The following is a 23,054-nucleotide window of genomic DNA, read 5'->3' on the forward strand; positions in this document are numbered from 1 at the left end:
CATACCTTACTAGCTGAGTGTATCACATTTAGAAGCAATTAAATTATAACCTTATTTATTTATTCATTTATTTAACTTTATTTATACATGGGTAAAACATCAGGACTTAAAGTAGATACTAAAATTGTATTAATTACACTGTCAAGGTACTAATCTACCACTAATTAAATCTAATAACAACAAAAAATAAAAACAACAAAGTGCCTGCTTTCCATGAATGCCATGTGATTGATTAGCTTATTTATTATCAAAAAAGAAACCCTTGCAGCTTGATTTGAGTTTGTGCTTGTTACAGACCATTAAGAGATTTATAGACCAAAGTGGCTTTTTTTATTTCTCGTTGAAGATTAAGTTTTTGCCAGCCTAGTCTAACGAAGAGATCACCTGCATTGGCATCATATGAGGAAGATGTCAGAATACACGTAGCATGATTCTGTAGTTTAATGGAAAGAGATTTATTGCAATTCCCCCATACTATTGAAATTGAAATGAGGTTGAACTAAAGCATTTATGGATGTGTAAGAGCATTTCAAAAGGAACAAAAGATCTGCTTCTCTTCAAAATGCCAATGCAGGAGGCTTTTTTTTGGAAATATGTTCAATATATATGTTCCAAGTTAAGTTTTGGTCATTCACCATAGACCCATTTTATGTCTTATATTGTTAATGAAACCAATTTGGAAAACCTTATTACCTTATTTTACCTTATTAGAAGTAATAAGCTGGAAATTGCTGATCAACAATCCTAAAATACGTATGATGCACGATCCTTCGCAGTAGATAGTGCTATTTATGCAATAGCGAAAATCAGACCTGAAAAAAATTAGGCCTGTACGGGATTTGAACCACTGACCTCTGCGATACTAGTGCAGCGCTCTACCAATTGAGCTAACAAGCCAACTGGGAGGAGGCCGTTAAGTTGATTTGTAATAAACCCGTGATGATAAATCAGATACAATGAATATATGAAGTTCATATATTTGAACTGCGGTATTAAATACGTATGAAATCAGACCTGATTTTCACTATTGCATAAATAGCGCTATCTACTGTGAAGGATCATGCATCATACTTATTTAGTACTGCAGTTCAAATATATGAACTTCATATATTCATTGTAATCCTAAAATAGTCAGCATATATTTAAAATTTGGTGGTAAATTAATTGGTGTTGATGTTATTGTGGGATGAATAACAGTCGTCAACTTGGAGAGATACTGAAGCTTATGTATATGAGAACGATCCTTCGCAGTAAAGCACTATTTGAGCAATAGTGAAAATCAGACCTGAAAAAAATTTCAGGCCTGTACGGGATTCGAACCACTGACCTCTGCGATACTAGTGCAGCGCTCTACCAATTGAGCTAACAAGCCAACTGGGAGCAGGCCATCAAATTAATTCGATATAAACCCGTAGATGATAAATCAAACAACAACAAACATATGAAACATATGTGTGAACTGCGGTTATGAGACGTATATGAGAACGATCCTTCGCAGTAAAGCACTATTTGAGCAATAGTGAAAATCAGACCTGAAAAAAATTTCAGGCCTGTACGGGATTCGAACCACTGACCTCTGCGATACTAGTGCAGCGCTCTACCAATTGAGCTAACAAGCCAACTGGGAGCAGGCCATCAAATTAATTCGATATAAACCCGTAGATGATAAATCAAACAACAACAAACATATGAAACATATGTGTGAACTGCGGTTATGAGACGTATATGAGAACGATCCTTCGCAGTAAAGCACTATTTGAGCAATAGTGAAAATCAGACCTGAAAAAAATTTCAGGCCTGTACGGGAGGTTGGTCAGTGGTTCGTGGTTCAAGTGGTCAGTGGTCAGTGGTTTGAGTTGGTCAGTGGTCAGTGGTTCGAGTCCCGTACAGGCCTGAAATTTTTTTCAGGTCTGATTTTCACTATTGCTCAAATAGTGCTTTACTGCGAAGGATTGTTCTCATATACGTCTCATAACCGCAGTTCACACATATGTTTCATATGTTTGTTGTTGTTTGATACTGAAGCTTGTTTGTCTTCAGCTTATCAATTTTTCTACCTCTGTGCTTAGAAGACCAAATACCAATACTTTTTAAAATAGAGGGTAAAAACTGCAAAATAGGTGGCCAATGCAAATTTGATCCTTATGTTATATAATAATATTGTTACTTTGAAAGAAAATAGGCCATGATTTTGCTTGACATATACTGTAGATGGTGAATTGTACTGGTTGCTGGCTCCCTTCCCCTGTAAAGGCAAAACGAACTTGCTTAACTCATTAACGTCAGCAGCTTTTGTGAAAAACTGCATTTTGAAGCTAGTCGAGCAGATCTCTGGTCACTGTCGTGCTCTTAAAAGCTCAAACTTACCACAAACCCACTTACAGCTTGTACACTTGACGGCCTTTTGATCCAAATGCAAAATAGTGGCCTGCAAATCTCAGGCATGCGCAGAAAGCAAAATTTTGACATTTGTGGTTGAAAAGTAGCACCCCAGTCAAGACTTTTACTTTTCTCTCTTTCTCCTGCCCTTTTTTCCCCTTTCCTTGCCTGAATTTTTTCGTCACTTACTGGGCATTTAGTAGGCTTTATTTTGGTGCAGAGATTTTTCAAGAAACTACTCATTATTTTAAAACCACATGCTCAGAAAGGTAGGTGGGTAATGGAACAAGATTTTCATGCAGATTTTCAGGTCAAAGTTACATGGTTTTTTGACTATTTCTCCAGTGTCCTTCACTCAATTGCACTCATTCTGGTATAGTTTGTAAGATATTTTCAACCTGTACAAGTACATGCTCAAAGTTGTGCTCGAGAGTTAAAAGTGATGATGTCACAAGGCATAGAAGGGATGTGGTCGCACATGGGCCCATACAGGCACACTGGACATCAGTGGGTTAATGTTTTGTGAATAGCTCAGAGGCAGTCTTTATAAGAACCCAAATATTAGGCAAGTGATGGTGGAAAACTTCAATTTACTACATGATGAGGGAGAGCATGTAGTAAAAATCAAGTGCAGAATTACTTTTCAGGAATGAAACTGTTGAGAGCTTAATCACTGTCTTGATTGTGATTGGGTTGAAAATAACTTTAAAACCAGTTTTTTTTGTTTGGGACCTGTCTCATCAAATGCATAGGTCCATTTGGTCCCCTCATTTTTAAGTCAAAGGCCAGTAAAAATTTCCTGTTCTTTATCTGTGTTCTAGTTGTAACGAAAGTTTTCGTATGTTATCTCTCACAAGGGATTCAGGCTGTCAAGGGAAATCATTGATAGCAGTCAGTGAACAGAAAAATTTTCATTTTCAGCGACTGCTGGGAATTTATTTGACTTAGCAACAGTACAAACCTGGCTGCTTAATGAAGCAAAATTCCTAGATGTAACCTTATCAGTAGTCACACAATAAATCCTTTATTGCCTTTTAAAGCTTGTTTATGCAAGGCCAGGTTAAGTGTTCTTATTTTTTACCATACTGTATATTAATAATTTTTATAGCTGATGGCAGCACTCATACTTTATATTAATAATTTTTATAGCTGATGGCAGCACTTTGAAAGAACATCTTATTGATGAGCTTGATTACACCCTGGTACCAAAAGACTCATGGTTTAGACTTGTGTCATGGTATGGAATTATTTCAGACCAGCAGACTTTGTCCAGGAAGGTTGTGGAACATGGAATGTTTGTTAAGAGCTGTAAGGTTGAAGTGTACCTCACTGCTTTGAAACTTTCTAAATACTCAGACCCCCAAACATTTGTTACAAGGCAGTTCAGTAAGGGAGATACTGTTGGTAAGTTTACATTGTATCATGATAATGATTATAGTTTATACTTTCTCATCAAAGCTGAATAACTAGCAGACCAGAATATTACTTTCAAATAATGTTTTTCAAACAAAAACATAATTCTTTCAAAAATATTTTGAAGTATCAGTGATTTGTGTGAAGTGTATTGAAGAACTTGGTTTATGGTGTGAATTTAAGGTGATGTTATTAACTTCTTAATAACTGCTTTTTTTTTTATTTGACTGGCTCCATGATTGGGAGAGATAAGGGAAATCCTGGTTTTTGGTTTACATTCTTCACATTTTCTGGGTTACTGTTTTGTGACAAGAGGAAAACTTTGTGGAAGTTTTTGTCTCAACAGAGTAACAGACCGGTCAGTCTTTTGATGGTCAAAACCATTAGAACTATAACTTGTGTGGTCAAATAGTTCAATTGCAAAAATCTCTTTCATCAAGATAGAATTTTCACAGAACTCATCTTTAGCTCAGTCTATTTATTTTTATTAAAAATTACATCATTGGATAATGCAGTTCAAGACTTTTTATTGGCTTAGCCATTATGGTATATCAGCCAATATACCATAATCTACAAATATGGCAAGCATATGTATTAGCTTAAGGAGGCTCAAAAGGGTTTTCCACAATTAACAGCAAGTGCCAATCAGTAAAAGATATCAGGACTGTCAAACTTATCATTGGGATAATGACTTGACATATCCTTAACACTATGTTAGGGCAATCTTTTAAGGGGGCTCGTCAGGCGTCATCTGTTGCCATGGCAACAGTACAGTAGTGCTGAAAGACCTTCCAAAACTCAGTTTTTGAAAGATATCTCAAAAACCAAGTCAGTGACCTAGTTTTTTCTTTCAAATTTATTTAACATCATCACATTCTCTATCTGTATACGTGAGATAAAAAAAAACTAACCCGTAGAACTTGAATTATATAGGAAAATGCTGTTTTAAAATGTAAAAAATTTTCCACTAGATAAATTTTTTTAAAATTTTCTTCAAGAATGCGTAATGATGAAAATAATTTGTACACAAAAAATCAGGGTAGGTTACTGAACTAATTTTCAAGATATTAGTTCATCAATTTAGCAAGCTTTATTTCCAGTTTTTACAATTGTAGCACACACTTTTTATTTCCGGTCATGCGCTTTAAACGATACCGCTGACTCCAGGGCTCATTTTCGCGAGGATGAGTCCGTGTCCGTGCGATTAATCGGCGGATGCCCTCAGCGCGGAAAAGATCATACATCCTGAAGATGGATTCACATTGTTTCGTGATTTTACACATTCCTGAAAAATAAGTCATCATTTGAGACTCAGACTGCTTACCGTTACGACAGTTGGAAATGTAAGAACATTCTGGAGAGAATTCTCTTGCGGAATTCGATATAATTATGATGAAAAGCTCATTTTGAAGGTGGCGCCGATGCCAGTACAACATGGAGGCCGTTAATGTTGAGTTTCTTGTACAGAGATTGTAGTGTAACATGAGACAAACCAGCCTCTGCCAGCTTCTGGACCATGTTTGTCGAAAGATGAAGCTTTCCATCGGACGTCTGGATGGTATCCTGTCGTTGTTCCGAGAAGATGGCTTGATCAAAGGCCTCATTCGGCGAGGCATATTTACCATGATTGACCGTATAATTGTTTGTGTGCAATTTGAAGTGGAGGAGTGAAAACAATTTGGAGTTAAAAGAATTTGCTTTGATGTCTTCCAGATTGTCATGAACGTCAAACTAAGTGGAAATCAGGGTTTCATATACAACAGTAAGTTGTTGGTCGTCACAGATTTCGCGAATTTCTATATTTTTCAAGGTACTAGAGGTATGAACAAGCCTTGGCTTCATTTACCTTTTTTTCTCTTTGCCACTGTCATGGCCGTGAAATTTCATTATTCCATTTTAGATGGAAAACAAAACAAATTTTGCAATGCTTTCTTAACAAATGCGAGTTTGCATTTTCGTAGTTGTAATTTACAGTTTATCGAGTGAAATATCAACAATCTTTCTCACAAGTTTAAGATGAATATTTTATTTTAATTTTACCGTTTCTGGTTGAATTAGAATTAAAGTCTCATCTACATTTTTACGATATCTTGTTTATCTATCATCTCATATCCAACGCGCGCTCGTGGAATAATTGTTAATTAACAATGATGATTAATAATGGTAGTAGGACTGAGTTGAGTCCAGTTTGGTCTGTAATCATACAATCATGTGATCAACAAAATCAGATGAACACAAAGCAGGAGTCTGATTTGTTAAGTACAAGACTAAGTATGATAACAGACAATAATAATAATGTTGATAATAATTGTTATAATAATAATTTAATTTTTACCTGGGATAAACCTTCAGTAAAAAATACTGTTATTAACATGGTCCTGCTAACTAAGAATTAAAACTATAAATAAGAATTATTAAGATAAGTAAAATAAAACAGAGAATAAAATACATACCGGTATTAAGGCAAAAATACATTAGTGTAAAACCATTAAATATAAGGCTTTCCTTAATAAACCTCTAGAATTAGTGTTTATTAAACTTAAGGTAATGAAAAAAAAATCAAGGTACTTAAAAAATAAAAGTTATGGTGCACAAAATCCAGTCTGACCTTTGTCAGTTTTCTAGTGTTTAAAGCGTTATGATGTGATCATTGAAAATAGTCTTTCATGGAAAGCATGCCATGCCATTAAGGCAGTCAAATACAAAGCAGAACGCTCTTTTTTTGTAAAAAGTTATCAATTGTTAAAAATCAAAGTTCTGCAGACTGCGTTTTAGGGAAATGATTTCGAGGCTTCAGGTCTCAATAGAGTGGATCATGCATTTGCAGGACTCTGACCATCCAAGACTAATATAGCAGCAATAGGTAAATATTGGCATAATCAACAATTAGTGAATTAGTTGGGCACTAAAAGTATCAATGCTGGAGCAGATGCACTGTAAGAGGTTCACTCTTCCTGCTGCCTTCTTGTAAATTTTTTTAAAATGCATTTTAAAATAGTGTTGGATCCAGATGCATGCCAAGGTACTTATAACATGTAATGGTGTTGATGGGAGAACCATTAACTGAGAGCTTGACTGACAGCCTTGAAACAGATTCAACTGCTTACCAGTGCCAAACAGCATCACTTCAGATTTTCCTTTCTTCAGATTAAAAATAAGTTCATTATCACGAAACCAGTTAGAGAGAATATCTGAGTCCTGTGAAAGGCTGCTTTGTATCACATAGATATCACTTGAGGATGTAAAAATCATTGCAACATCAGCATAAGTGATAATCCTGTAATGATGAAGGGGACTATGCACATCATGAAAGAAGATGAAAAAAAGGATGACACAAAGTCCTGTTACCAATTATCAAAAACAAAAAATTTGAGAAAGAAAATAGATGTTGTATGTTTTCATAACAAAAAAAATAACAGTTAACTCTGCAAAATGTGCGACAGTAGTGTGTGTATGTGATGCATTCTGTCCACTTACAAAGGCATGATGTTTGCGCTATTAACTGTCCTAATACACTATTCATTTACAAGCATGACATGTACACTGTCCTATTAGTGCTCAAATCGAGCTGGTGATAGCCTATCAGGTTCGAGAATTTATTTCATATACTGTAGTTCTTCTACTTACAATTGTATTAATATTCCATAACCACTGTTACTGTTATTATAATTGTAATTATTATTGTTATCGTAATGATTATTTTAGAATGAGTTTCAAACACATGCACCTAAAAATGTTTACATCCATCTTATATTTGGACAACATTTCAATCTACCCAAAATTAATAAAAAAAGTACTTGCATGGTCAATAATCAAGCTATCTCGACCTCATCCTTGGTCAATAACATGCATTTGCAGCCCAGCAAATAACAACAATTTGTGGGGTTTACTGTCTCTTAAATAATTGGGTAAATTCATTCTTGAACAGGTCATGTTGTGTTGGAAATGAAAAAAATCTTTAGCATACCAGAAGATGCTGAAACAAGAGTGTGGAACAAGTACATGAGTAGTACATATGAGCTTCTCAGTAATTTTGAACACACTGTGCAAGATGCTGGCCTTTATCAGGGACAGGTAACATAATGATAATTATAAATCAAGTAATTTAAGTTTAAGGGATTTATTCAGTGAAACACCTGAAACAATTTTTGATTTTGATTGGCCAAGAGATATGCAGTTCTCAGGTAATACAATACAGGAAAGGTAATTCTGTGCTGAAAAGATGTAATTTAGTGCAACTAAGGGTAAGAAAGTAATTATTCTGGTTAATCAGTTACCAAAGAAACACTCCGATGGCCAATCAAATCTTTTTAAGTAGATGTATGCTAAAAATAAAAACATTAAATACAAACCAGAGAGCATCAAAGTAATGATTGCATTACAGAACCAAGGCTATGGGTTGTCCATTGCTGTTGATAGATAATTCAATTTCTCTAAATATAGGACAATAAATAGGACAATGTAGTGAGCTTTCTAGCCTGCAGAGTAGGCATCTTATTAGGGCAAGTTGACATCATAAGATCATGATCATCTATCCAAACACCAGGATTGATTTAGAGTCAGAGTGGAGGGTGGGGGTAGGGGACAGGGGAAGGGCAAGAAGATGCCTGCCCAAAAAGGTTATTAAAATGCAGAACACCCCCTGATAAGTTGCGCCTCACTGCATTTCCGGAAATGAGCAGGTACGCAATCAAAATTAGTTAATTTAAAAACCGAAAGCATTGTCTTCAGACAGAAACAAACACACATAGAGCTGGTGAATGAAAAGGTGAGCATTTTTTTTTTCAGACAGGAAATGACTTCTACAAAACCTCTTCTGTCGTCACAAATATGAGCTGGTATTTCCTGCACTCTATATTTTCCAAACAACAATCCTTTTAATCCATTTGACAATGTTTCATCCATTTGATTGCAAACGGTACTTTAAAGCAAAGGAACAACTACCCCCAAAGGTTAACCAGCTGTAATTTTGTTTGATGTGAACCAGCATATTTTGGTGAAACAGTGTGGCAAGTTTTTTTTTTTTCCATCAGCGAAAGAAATGCCTTCACCAAAACCATTTGCTGATGCAAATGCTAGTTAATATTTGCCACACTCTACATCCTCCCAATGACAATCCATGAGTGTAGCTGCTGTTAACTCCATCAAAGAATGTCTTTCATGCAAAACCAACACCTGAAATATCAGGCTTTTCCCAAAACCAGATGGTAACACAGCCAGAAGGGTCCTTTCCAGAAACCAGTGTATAAATTGCTTCTTTTTGTTCTGCTCTTAATGCATGATCCATATCATTTTCCGAAAGACACTTGGTGCTTTTTTCAAGAGCAGAATCAAAACTCGCAACGTTATTTTTAGAGTTTGCCATCCTTGACTCTTTCCTGCAAGAGCAAAATGTCCAAATGATGCATTTGGCTTGTGATTAACAACACCAATTGTGCCAATCAGAAACTCTGAGGGTGAACAGAGTTTTGCAAAATAGCAGTGGGTTCAGGTAGGCATAATATTCACTCCCCTACCCCAGCCCTTCTTTTTATTTTTGACCATCACTCACCCCCCTTGGTACACATTTCTTTCTCTCTTCAGCCTTCCACTGCCATTAAAATCAAAGATGGCAGCAATTTTTTGCTGAGCACTCAGTCAACCAAATTATGACTGCTCCATAGGCTATGTGCTTTCATGCGTACTTTTGCATATATCTAAACAAAAACCATACCTAAACATATATATATTTTTTTAAGGTTCTAATTATAGAACAAAAGAAGGAGGATGGTACTTGGCAGCGTCCATCTAAAAGGTATCAAGGGCTGCTCACTCAAGTACACATTCATTTAGATAAATGTACGCTATATACAATCAAGCTTTTTCAGAGGAATTGCGTTAATGTTTTGTTGCTTGATACATTTTATTCTATTTATCATGCTGAAAAGTGCAACATTTCAGTTTGCTGTTTACTTCTGAACCAGTTCAAGTATCTTGATGATAGGGCCTAGCTCCACACTGTTATGATTTTGAAAATATACATATTTCATTTTGTCCAACCATGTTGCTGTGATAGAAATGCACAGGGAACCTATTTATTATAAACTTTTTGAGGTAGAAGTTGATGTTTGCCAAGTTGGTTGGTTTCAGTTAACATTCACTACCATTGAACTACATTTAGGAATGAATATTTCTAAGTTATGCTTTGTCCCCTGAGTTGTGTGTGACTTTAAGGAGAATTCCAATTAATGTGAAGAGCAAACCTGAAACAAAATTAGAACCGCATTTCTCTACGGAAATGGATGCTACATGTCAGATATTGCTTACTTTTTAGATTTCGTCAGTATGATGTACACTTGCATACAAATCTATGTCTTATTTGTGTGAATAACCTATTTTCTAACCATGCCTACTGATACTCAGATTGTCTGGACAAGTAGTGTGTGGCAATGAAAAGGTTATAACTTAACTGTAATCCTAATGTCCTGTGAAAAAGAAAAGTTCCTACCATGACTAACTGTCTCTTCTTAACAATTCTTTTCAGTTCTTCCTCATCATCAGTGGTAAGTTGAAAAGAAAATTTTTACTAAAAAAATTTTTTCTTTAATTTTTTTTTAATATTAAGTGAACATTAGTCTGATGTAATATTAAGTGAACATAAGTCTGATGTAATATTTACTGTTTAATGTTCGAGAGTACACAAAGCTGCAGTTAAGACTCGTTTCTTAACTGGTGTTTTTCTTTTGCAGGTGACATCAAATTGTGAACATAGTACTGAATCATCAAATTCCTACAGGTCAGTAGTTATAAATTTTTGATATCCCCATTTGGCATAGAGCAAGTTTCATTTGAGTATTGTAAAAGCCAAACCAAGAGTAATTACAATGGCAATCAGAGCAAATGTAAACATCATGATAAGCTAATGAGAATTCAAAACAAAACATGCAGAACAACAACAACAACAACAACAACTTTATTTGTACCCAACATAAAAAATACTGATAGAAATAATGATAAATTGACAGAATATAAAGGAGTACTAGCTACCCCAAATAACCATAGGGGCTAGAAAAAAGGGGCAGCTATACTTAGGTGATTTATGTAATGTAATTATTTGGGTCAGATATAACACACACAACACACGCACGCACGCACACACACACACACACACACACACACACACTCATTCATCATACAAAACAAGGTCAAGGAAGCAAGGAATATCAGAGTAAAAAGCAAACTGAAGGCCATGAAAAATTATGAATATTTATCGAGAAGAATTAGCTTAAGGATTTTCTTAAAACGTTGCAGAGGAAGAAGCTCTATGTCTTCACTTATATCATTCCATACTTAAGCACCCTGAAATCTTATGTTGAAGATTCCATAATTTGTTCTGGCATTTAGAATAGTATAAGTCATTTTGCTAGATAATCTGGTATTATATATAATTATGTAACATCCTAAACAGATTTGAAATTAGGGTCAGATACAGGAGGTAAGAGTTTCTTGTGAAACTTATACATAAATACTGCAAGTTGAAAGGTAATAATGTCAAACAGCTACACAACATTTAGATCTTTAAATAAAGGACTTTAATTTTCGTTATAAGTAGAGAAAGTAATTATTCTTAAGGCTCTCTTCTGTAATATAAATAAAGGTTGCAAAGCTGTCTGATAGGTATTACCCCAAACAATAATTATTATGCAGTAGTTTAAAAAAGGCTCAACTAAAGCATAGTACAGGCTAAGTAGTGTTTTAGTACTTAAGAAATAATGGAGCTTGGACAGAATGCCTATACTTCTCTTGGGTTTTTTTAGAAATATTATTGATGTGCATCTTCCAACTAATGTTATAATCTAGACTTCTAGAAGTGTAGATAATGCAGGTTACCAAGTGAAAGAGGGTTATTTTTGCCTCTGGTTGCTTTACAGGATGGCATAAATTATTAAGTCCTTATTCAAAGGACTCTAAGTTTACTTTGGACACTTTTTTGATTCTCGCAATTCAAAGCAGGCTTTAGCAGAAGTACATCAACTGCTTAAAGGCCCATTTCCAACTGAGATGCCTTGAGCGCCCGGATCATTTTTCATATAATGAAAAATACACTATTTTCCTCGTAGTTGCGGAATCGTTTTGATATCTTCTTCCATCTTACTAATTAGGGCTTTCAAAGCTCCATCTTGAATCATGTGCGAACAACAAATTATCGTAGTATCCATATCAGTAAATAGTTTTTAATTCTTACATGTATGATGGTCAAAAACGTCATTTGAAAAGTTGATGCTGCCGAAGAAGCGATCTAGAGGAAGGCCGAGTCTGTCCGGCTCGGCAAAGGTTATTTGACTGCGAGAGTCTGTGTATGATTTATGGAGGGCAAGGAAAACAACTGTGGGTTTTGGTAACACTACAGACAGTGCTTTTGCGGAAATGTTATTGCATTGTTCCTACAATGGAACTAGAGACTCTGGGGAGATTTTTTCGGGGTGAGAATAATTATTTGACTGATTTTTATTGAGATCCTGAGATATGTATGTAAGCGATCTCATTTGTACAAGTCATTATTTTATAATTGAAATGCGTAAAGTAAATCCGTTTTGGCCAATATTGGTTATTTGTTTATATTTTATTTAGTGTTGAAGCCGAACAATTTCCTTCAGCATCAAGTAAGCTTTGTACAAGTTTTATACACAGACTCGATTTATGATTTTTCGGTCTCAAATATTTAGCTGCAAATTTGTTTACTGTATTCTTCACCAAATCTTTGTTTTTCTTTTTAATAGTGTTTGTGAATGACTATCAGAGTTCGCCATTTAACAATAGTGCGATTCCAAAACAAAAACAAACGACTGCAAAGGATCTCGGATGGAAATGGGCCTTTAATTACTGTAGATAATTTATTAACTAAAGCTAGTTGTATTGCAAACAGTACAGAAAACTACCTAATTTTATTATAGATAACTTTTGAGCAAGTTTTAGCTATTAAAAAATTAATGTGCTGCAACCTGGATTGGCTGTTGCATTAGGTGTGCAGCATTTGCCTTTTGGAGACATCTTTCCAAAACCTCCGTGAAATGGGAGATAAATGATCCATCTCCCTTGGACTGATGATAAGCAGATCTAGACTTCTTGTTGATTACAAAAGAGTTTTCTGAACGTTTTATATCTTTGTTGCACCTGACTTCAGAATTTTACTTAAAAGGCGACAACTCCTCTGGTAAATATGCAGCCTTCTTCTTTGTGAGTTTTTTTTTCCTTCAAAAGTAATGCTAACTCTATGTCAACATCAAGAGGCACCTAAGAGTATGTATCCCACACCAATCAGATCAAAGCAGTAGGGTATGTATCATGTAACAATCAGAGCATCAGGATGTTTTCCCTTGTGTCATGGAATCAGGATGTCACAAAATGTTGCAGGGAATCAAACCAACATTGAGGCACACTCCAAATGACATTAACAAGGGACTGTCAACTCATCCACTCAGTACAATGGTTCATGCCCTATCACTATATTACGAGATCTGTCAGGGTTAGAATGTTCAGCTGGCAATTTTTTTCTTACCACTTTAAATTGAAATATATTTTGTCTACAGCTCCTATCCTTACAATACAGATGCCATCAACAAAATGTCCAACATGAAACTATCTCTGGAAGTGCTAGTTGTACTGACTTTGATAAAAACTGTGCAAAGCATTTACATAATTTGCAAAACATATTTGATAAATAATCTTGTTTTTGCTCTGTGGTTTCTCTTTTGGTCAAGATTGAAAATATTAGGGCTGGGCTGTTCAAAGCTGGGTTAAGATAACCCAGGGTTAGTGTGAAATTTGATTGCAGATCTGAAAGCTTTAAAAGAAACTCAGTTTAATTCCACTTGTCTATAATCTGATGACTGAATACTCTAAAAAGAGTTGGGAGCATTATCCCCAAATGGTTTTTGAACAGAGAAATGTAGAAGCCTGGATTAAAAATTTAACCCTGGGTTAGCACTCATTGGCCTTAAAATAACTGGGCCCAGCAAGTTACCAATGAGTATTTACTGTCTGGATCAGCTGCCACATTTAATATCTACCGTATTTCTTGGCTTCTAGAATTTTCACATGAAATACTGCTCATATTTTAATGGTGTTTTCCCACTCAATATTATTCTACCCTACCAAAAAAACTTCACATGAAGCAAAATGCTACTGTAAATTAATTGTATAGACAATTCTTGCATGCTTTGATGTTTTTAGCAATCAAAGGGGTTCTACGTTACCTTGGACTTAATCTCATGGCCGTATTGCAGGTCAATTCCTATAGTAAACAACCTGCAGTTTATCATTATCAATGGAGCCCCATTGTAATGCCCATGCGAAAACCTTTGAATTATGGTTCTTCTCTCTTCATTCAGTTTATCTTCACTTATTTGATGATCATAGTCCACCGTATCTTTGTTTAGGGTGTATTGGTGACAAATTGAAGTTTCAGTTTCCTTCCGGCATTTAAAATTATGTAGAGTAATATCTTTGAGGCAACGTACTGAAAATGAATAATTTTGATGTGGTCTCTGATGGAGGAATGGCTGCAACCTTAATTTTGTTTTTAATTAGTCACACATTGTGGTCTCTCTCTCTCCAGTTAGGGAGAGAACATATTGCATGACAAGACCAAAAAGGTCAGAGACCTGTTAACCCTTTAACTCCCAGGAGTTATTAACATGTAACTTGCCCCTATGATATCCATATATTATTCAGCAAACAAGTAGTGAGAATACTTAAAGTTATCAGGTAGACGTTATCTTGATCTACTACCAAATTCTCCCAACTACTTTTCAAGGAAATGTGTATATGATAATAAGATAATCATTGCTTAAACACGAAGGCGCGCTATAAAAGGAGCCTTAGGTCCCACTGGACCATTTGTCAATCAACCGTCGTGTGATGTAGAACTCTTAGAGTCAAGTCAGCTTGAGCTACAGCTACTCCAAAGCAGTGAACAGCGGGCGCATTCCTCAAAATTGTTTTATGTCTTCATCACAATACAAGAATTTTTGAGATTTGTATTTCCTTTCTCCAATATAAACTGTCTTTATTTGTGGCGGTAAATTTGAGATCGAAGTAGGTGGTTCGCACATTACCTCATGCCACCATGCTGGTGGAAGTAAACAGTAGATATTTCATTAGCTCCTTTTGCTCGTCTACCAGCATTTAAATTTGACCCGCACGCGTCAACGGTGAGTGACAAATGAGCCTAGGTCTTCCCAGGGAAGACTTCCTTATATAGCGCACCTTCGTGTTTAACAAACTGCAACACCTTTTTTTGCTTATTTCTGTTTCTGATCGTCTTCTGATGTGCAAAGTAAAAAATTATATTGTAATTAGAATAATCAGCTAAACAATGTTGAATTCCTTTGATGTCTTAGGTACAGTAGTTATAGCTCAAAAAACTCTTGGGAATATGATGGGATGAAGTCAAGAAGTTCTTTGCCAGGCCTCACAGGACTTGGAAACCTTGGCAATACATGTTTCATGAACTCTGCTCTACAGTGCTTAAGCAACTGTGTCCCACTGACTGAGTACTTCTTAGCTGGTAATTACAAAGAGGAATTAAACCGTGATAACCCTTTGGGAATGAGAGGAGAGATTGCTAATGCATATGCAGGACTTCTTCATCAGCTGTGGAAAGAGCAGTATAGCTCGGTAGCACCAAGGCAATTCAAAATGCAGGTGGGACGGTTTGCCCCTCAGTTTTCTGGCTATCAACAACAAGACTCACAGGAGCTTCTTGCCTTCCTGTTGGATGGACTTCATGAGGATCTAAATCGAGTAAAGAAGAAACCTTATGTGGAACTAAAGGATGCAGATGGAAGGCCTGATGCGGTAGGTTTCTCTGTTTCAAGAACCACACAAACCTTGCAGTGACTGTGAAATTTATAGAAATTTTAAATCTGCATGTGCTGTAGAAAGCTCATCTTTATTTACTAATAGAGTAGTACACTTACTGTAACTCATATTAAAAGGATTGTGTGGTAGCTTTTTTTATAATGAATGTCAACATACATGAAATCACTGTAGTAATGATTATAATGTTAGTAATATAGATAATAAAATAATGATGGTGGCAATAAATATAATTGTTATCCAGCCAGGAGGTCCATATTGGGGAAAACTGTGCATGAGATCTTGGATACTGCCCTAGGCCTTAGGCCTCAGGCAGTACTCAAGACAGTACTCAAGACAGAGGGCACCGTTTTTCCCATTATGGACCAACCTAGGATGGTGAATAACATTTTTATTTTTTCTTAAACTTAACAAAATGCTGGTAAAAAGAACCTGAATAACTCAGTTGTAACTCACAGCAAGATCCTCCAAGAACGGAGCAATTTTTGAGCAAATAGATGGTAGAGAAAATGGAGGTAATGCAAATTAAAGAGAGGCTTCATTGAAACATTTTTAGCTCTGTACTGATAAGGGTGATTTAAAAGGCTTCCAAGCAAACATTGAAACATTTTGTTATAAGTGTCTGTCATGATCTGACACCTATTTAATAATTTATTAGCTTTGCCAACAATATATACAATAAAGAACACAGGTAAATTACAATAACAATAACGGGCAGGCAACCACAACAGCAATAGCCAATTACTGTGGTCCCAGAGTATTAAAATAGTGAAATGATTACATCAATAATTAATAATTAAGAAAAGCGTGGAGTTGGTGTTGTTTTCAAGCTGTGACATGAATTACATTTCATACAGATAGTTTTATAAGTCCTAAGATTGTCAATGTCATAGATCTCTTGAAGTGCAGTGAAATAATAACACATCAAAGCATGTTTGAAGCACCTGTTAATTAGAAAGTATGTAAGGACACTTTTGAAAAAAACAACAATAGTTTTGGCAAGTAAACTCGAGGTAAATGACTACTGTCATCTTTCTTACGGAAAGAATTGTTCTCTTCCAATGACAATTACTCCACGAAGAATTACTTCTGTTCAGTTGTAAATGTCAAGGAAAGTTGAATTGTAAGTAAATTCATATGTACATTTTAAAGTTGTGAGAGCCTGCTGGTTTGCTTGCTGTAATGGCATCCGTAGAATTCACTAAAATATTGAAGTCAAATGATATGCTTTTTCTAGTTAGATGTGGGGATCATCATGCAAGTTTTAGTCATTGACTTTCTTTGGTTTCTTTCTTGAAATGTATTGTGGAAATATCCAAATTCCTGGAACTTGCAAAGCTATTAGTGAAAATTTATCTATAGTAGAACTCAAATCTCTGTTCAACATCTTACAAGGAACAAATTGTTTTGGAGAATTCTGATCCTAAATAAATGAGAGTTACATCAATAAATGTAATTGTTAACTGCAAATACCTCTCATTTTAACTTTCTTAGTTACTTTTTGAAAGGGTTTATTGAATTGCAAACAGTTTTGTAGGCTGCATGTAAGTTTGTTGAAAAAACATATTTGGTACTAAATCAATTTTTTTTTTAATTTGAGAGAGAGAAAGAAGAGAGAATAGATAAGTTATTTTTCTGAGGCAGAAGGTTAAGAGGAGAAAACTCTGTAAAACAGATCATCATGTTACAATGCAAAAATTTATAAGCAACAGTTTAGATGGGGAGTGACTAAATAGAGTAATGCAGTAACAAGTAACAATTGACCAAAAATATCATGGCATAAAAACTCCACAGGTTAAAAAAAGAAGGGCAAATTAAAATTGTATTTAACAAATCAAGAGAGAACCAGGAACATGAAGTAAAATTTAATAAGAAAAACAAAGGTAACCATAGTGTAGAAATAATGTATCCAAAACAAATAAATTCAGCATGAAGATTATTTTGATATTGCAGAACAAACCACTTGTAATATTTACATTCTTCTTTCAAGTTATAATGATTTCAAGTTTCAAAGAACATTATTGACTTGAATTTGGGTCTCACAATCAGTGCCTGCTTGGAAACTGTGAAAGTGCAATGACTGCAGAGTAATTTTAAATTCGGGCTTTACCATAGGAAGACTAAGACAGCAATTATGCCCTTTGACCGAAACCACATCCACTCACTTGGGTGGCTCCTTTTTGTACCATATTGTTTTAGTACAGTTAATTGTTAATTATTATCACTTATTATCATACCTGTACAGAGTTTTGACTGATCCACTTTTTCCAAAATATGTTTCTCAGCATCAACATCATCATCATTATTTTTGTCACTAAAATAGTAGACATGTACCTGAAAAAGTTACATGCATGTGATTTGCTGTAGATGAGTGCATATTTCATGGAACACCAGTGTAAATTACAAATAGCATGCAGGCTGCCAGAATTTTTTCTGTCTTGACTTTTGGTGTAAATTATTAACAATTAAGTGCTCCTAAATTTTTTTTATATACTACAAAACAATTTACTTGTGCTCATTAAAACCAAACTTCTCTCAAAATCATGTTATTGCCTACACTAACTGTATTAAGTTTGGACAAGTTTTGAAATGTGTTGTGAATGTTTAGGTTGTTGCAGAAGAGTCCTGGCATAACCACCTTCAGCGAAACAATTCTGTCATTGTTGATACATTTCATGGACTTTTTAAATCAACTTTGGTTTGTCCAGATTGTAATAAGGTTAGTACTACATTTTGTGGATCAAGGTGTCCTTTAATAATTCTGTGACTGGTACACAGTATTGTGCAATATGCTTACTAACAGGAAGATTAAGCTATGACCTAACCCAAAGAGAGTGAGTGAATGTAAATTACAATATGCTGACAAGTGCATAAAGGAAAGGTTTGAATTGCAAAAAACAAGCAGAGGCTACCTGCAAGCAAACTGAAGTGGATCAGTTGCTGTTTTTGATAGTTAAAAATAGTTAGAGTACTTGATAGGCACATGTTCTGAATGGTGCTGTGAGCTGGATTTGTTTGAGTTTATTCTCCTCTATCAGGCTTCAATGGTAAAGTCTGTTTACCAGCCTAGTGGCCCATTAGGCCGGTGCTTAACTCCGGTTTCTGTAGCGTGAAGCGACTAGGAGTATTTCTACTCCCCCCTGGATGGGATGCTAGTCATCGCAGGGTTACCCCCAGCATTAAATTGCCGGTACCCATTTAAACACCTGGGTGAAGAGAGGCACTGTGAGAGTAAAATGTCGTGCCTAAGAACACAACACAATGTCCCGGCCGGGGCTCGAACCCGGACCACTCGATCTGGAGTCAAGCGCACTAACCATGAGGCCACCACGCCTCCACTTCTGGCTTCAATGCCCTGGGTTATTTATTTCCAAAACAGCTGGGAAATATGTAGCTGTAGTAGTTTGAAAGGATTTCAGATTAAGAGAAAAATTCAAATCAACCTAGTTTGCATTTTCTCTGTTGAAGGACTTTGGATAAAATACTTCTAGAACAAAGGGAAATACATTGTCTCACTCATCAAATATAATCTTTCTTTGTGTCCTAACAGAGCCTTAGATTTACATTCTTTTTAATTATATTTATAATTCCGTGAAGCAGTTTTACATTGCTGATCCTAAATGTATTTGAGAGGTGTTTTTAACAGTGTTCTTGTTTTCAGGCGGTAACAAGTAAGAGTTAATACCTGTTGTGCCTTGTATTAGCTAAAATCCCTTAGAATTCTCCACAGGTAAAAGGATTGTGTTACTGGTTCAAAAATCTCTTTTATCTGTTATAATAATAATAATAATAATAATAATAATAATAATAATAATAATAATAATAATAATAATAACTTGTATTTATATAGCACTCATATCTTAAACTCATGGCGCTTTACAACATTGTATGGGGGACTTTACCAGACTTCTAAGCAATTTACAATCAAATAAAGGCAAATATAACAGATGCCCCTAGACCATGCCCAAAATAGGATTCTTTTTTTCTTGTTTTTCGCTTAGTACGGATGATTAACGTACTTTTAAAATTAAGCCGATTTGATCAGATTTGTTTAAGTTCTGCTGTTCTTGCCCATTATAAACCTAAAAATTCTATCTGTCTTTTATTTATCTACATCTATGCAAAGGAATTATAAATTTAGGAAAAAATCGGTTGAAAAAGAAGATAAAACAAATAGGTCTTACGGCTGAGTAATAAACCTTCCAAAGCCGTGATGAGTTGTCCGTACCGAGTACTAACGTACTAACGTACTAACGTACTAAGCAAATTCAGAACAAGCCGTGATGAGTTGTCGTACTGAGTACTAAGGTACTAACGTACTAACGTACTAAGCAAATTCAGAACAAGCCGTGATGAGTTGTCCGTACCGAGTACTAAGGTACTAACGTACTAACGTACTAAGCAAATTCAGAACAAGCCGTGATGAGTTGTCTGTACTGAGTACTAAGGTACTAACGTACTAAGCAAATTCAGAACAAGCCGTGATGAGTTGTCGTACTGAGTACTAAGGTACTAACGTACTAACGTACTAAGCAAATTCAGAACAAGCCGTGATGAGTTGTCCGTACCGAGTACTAAGGTACTAACGTACTAACGTACTAAGCAAATTCAGAACAAGCCGTGATGAGTTGTCTGTACTGAGTACTAAGGTACTAACGTACTAAGCAAATTCAGAACAAGCCGTGATGAGTTGTCCGTACTGAGTACTAAGGTACTAACGTACTAAGCAAATTCAGAACAAGCCGTGATGAGTTGTCCGTACCGAGTACTAAGGTACTAACGTACTAACGTACTAAGCAAATTCAGAACAAGCCGTGATGAGTTGTCTGTACTGAGTACTAAGGTACTAACGTACTAAGCAAATTCAGAACAAGCCGTGATGAGTGTCTGTAGCGAGTACTAAGGTACTAACGTACTAAGCAAATTCAGAACAAGCCGTGATGAGTTGTCTGTACCGAGTACTAAGGTACTAACGTACTAAGCAAATTCAGAACAAGCCGTGATGAGTTGTCTGTACCGAGTACTAAGGTACTAACGTACTAAGCAAATTCAGAACAAGCCGTGATGAGTTGTCCGTACTGAGTACTAAGGTACTAACGTACTAAGCAAATTCAGAACAAGCCGTGATGAGTTGTCGTACTGAGTACTAAGGTACTAACGTACTAACGTACTAAGCAAATTCAGAACAAGCCGTGATGAGTTGTCTGTACTGAGTACTAAGGTACTAACGTACTAAGCAAATTCAGAACAAGCCGTGATGAGTTGTCTGTACCGAGTACTAAGGTACTAACGTACTAACTTACTAAGCAAATTCAGAACAAGCCGTGATGGGTTGTCTGTACTGAGTACTAAGGTACTAACGTACTAAGCAAATTCAGAACAAGCCGTGATGAGTTGTCTGTACTGAGTACTAAGGTACTAACGTACTAAGCAAATTCAGAACAAGCCGTGATGAGTTGTCTGTACCGAGTACTAAGGTACTAACGTACTAACGTACTAAGCAAATTCAGAACAAGCCGTGATGAGTTGTCCGTACCGAGTACTAAGGTACTAACGTACTAACGTACTAAGCAAATTCAGAACAAGCCGTGATGAGTTGTCTGTACTGAGTACTAAGGTACTAACGTACTAAGCAAATTCAGAACAAGCCGTGATGAGTGTCTGTAGCGAGTACTAAGGTACTAACGTACTAAGCAAATTCAGAACAAGCCGTGATGAGTTGTCTGTACCGAGTACTAAGGTACTAACGTACTAAGCAAATTCAGAACAAGCCGTGATGAGTTGTCTGTACCGAGTACTAAGGTACTAACGTACTAAGCAAATTCAGAACAAGCCGTGATGAGTTGTCCGTACTGAGTACTAAGGTACTAACGTACTAAGCAAATTCAGAACAAGCCGTGATGAGTTGTCGTACTGAGTACTAAGGTACTAACGTACTAACGTACTAAGCAAATTCAGAACAAGCCGTGATGAGTTGTCTGTACTGAGTACTAAGGTACTAACGTACTAAGCAAATTCAGAACAAGCCGTGATGAGTTGTCTGTACCGAGTACTAAGGTACTAACGTACTAACTTACTAAGCAAATTCAGAACAAGCCGTGATGGGTTGTCTGTACTGAGTACTAAGGTACTAACGTACTAAGCAAATTCAGAACAAGCCGTGATGAGTTGTCTGTACTGAGTACTAAGGTACTAACGTACTAAGCAAATTCAGAACAAGCCGTGATGAGTTGTCTGTACCGAGTACTAAGGTACTAACGTACTAACTTACTAAGCAAATTCAGAACAAGCCGTGATGAGTTGTCTGTACTGAGTACTAAGGTACTAACGTACTAAGCAAATTCAGAACAAGCCGTGATGAGTTGTCCGTACTGAGTACTAAGGTACTAACGTACTAAGCAAATTCAGAACAAGCCGTGATGAGTTGTCGTACTGAGTACTAAGGTACTAACGTACTAACGTACTAAGCAAATTCAGAACAAGCCGTGATGAGTTGTCTGTACTGAGTACTAAGGTACTAACGTACTAAGCAAATTCAGAACAAGCCGTGATGAGTTGTCTGTACCGAGTACTAAGGTACTAACGTACTAAGCAAATTCAGAACAAGCCGTGATGAGTTGTCCGTACTGAGTACTAAGGTACTAACGTACTAAGCAAATTCAGAACAAGCCGTGATGAGTTGTCGTACTGAGTACTAAGGTACTAACGTACTAACGTACTAAGCAAATTCAGAACAAGCCGTGATGAGTTGTCTGTACTGAGTACTAAGGTACTAACGTACTAAGCAAATTCAGAACAAGCCGTGATGAGTTGTCTGTACCGAGTACTAAGGTACTAACGTACTAACTTACTAAGCAAATTCAGAACAAGCCGTGATGGGTTGTCTGTACTGAGTACTAAGGTACTAACGTACTAAGCAAATTCAGAACAAGCCGTGATGAGTTGTCTGTACTGAGTACTAAGGTACTAACGTACTAAGCAAATTCAGAACAAGCCGTGATGAGTTGTCTGTACCGAGTACTAAGGTACTAACGTACTAACTTACTAAGCAAATTCAGAACAAGCCGTGATGAGTTGTCTGTACTGAGTACTAAGGTACTAACGTACTAAGCAAATTCAGAACAAGCCGTGATGAGTTGTCCGTACTGAGTACTAAGGTACTAACGTACTAAGCAAATTCAGAACAAGCCGTGATGAGTTGTCGTACTGAGTACTAAGGTACTAACGTACTAACGTACTAAGCAAATTCAGAACAAGCCGTGATGAGTTGTCTGTACTGAGTACTAAGGTACTAACGTACTAAGCAAATTCAGAACAAGCCGTGATGAGTTGTCGTACTGAGTACTAAGGTACTAACGTACTAACGTACTAAGCAAATTCAGAACAAGCCGTGATGAGTTGTC

At 36.1% G+C, this 23,054-nt stretch overlaps 1 protein-coding gene across 5 annotated transcripts in view; it reads left to right on the forward strand.

Moving 5' to 3' along the window:
* The window catches only part of LOC111324148 (ubiquitin carboxyl-terminal hydrolase 4), a 51,523-nt gene that overhangs the window by 3,470 nt on the left and 24,999 nt on the right, over nt 1-23,054 (forward strand). For all 5 annotated transcript variants that reach the window (XM_022927653.2, XM_088732261.1, XM_022927652.2 and 2 more), the window contains exons 3-9: nt 3,529-3,783; nt 7,721-7,866; nt 9,531-9,586; nt 10,316-10,334; nt 10,521-10,567; nt 15,174-15,630; nt 18,260-18,370. In XM_022927653.2, coding sequence (XP_022783388.2) covers nt 3,529-3,783; nt 7,721-7,866; nt 9,531-9,586; nt 10,316-10,334; nt 10,521-10,567; nt 15,174-15,630; nt 18,260-18,370 — 1,091 coding nt within the window. The remainder of the gene's footprint in view (nt 1-3,528; nt 3,784-7,720; nt 7,867-9,530; nt 9,587-10,315; nt 10,335-10,520; nt 10,568-15,173; nt 15,631-18,259; nt 18,371-23,054) is intronic.

The sequence above is a fragment of the Stylophora pistillata genome, chromosome 9 (assembly GCF_964205215.1).
Source record: "Stylophora pistillata chromosome 9, jaStyPist1.2, whole genome shotgun sequence".
Lineage (NCBI taxonomy): Eukaryota > Metazoa > Cnidaria > Anthozoa > Scleractinia > Pocilloporidae > Stylophora > Stylophora pistillata.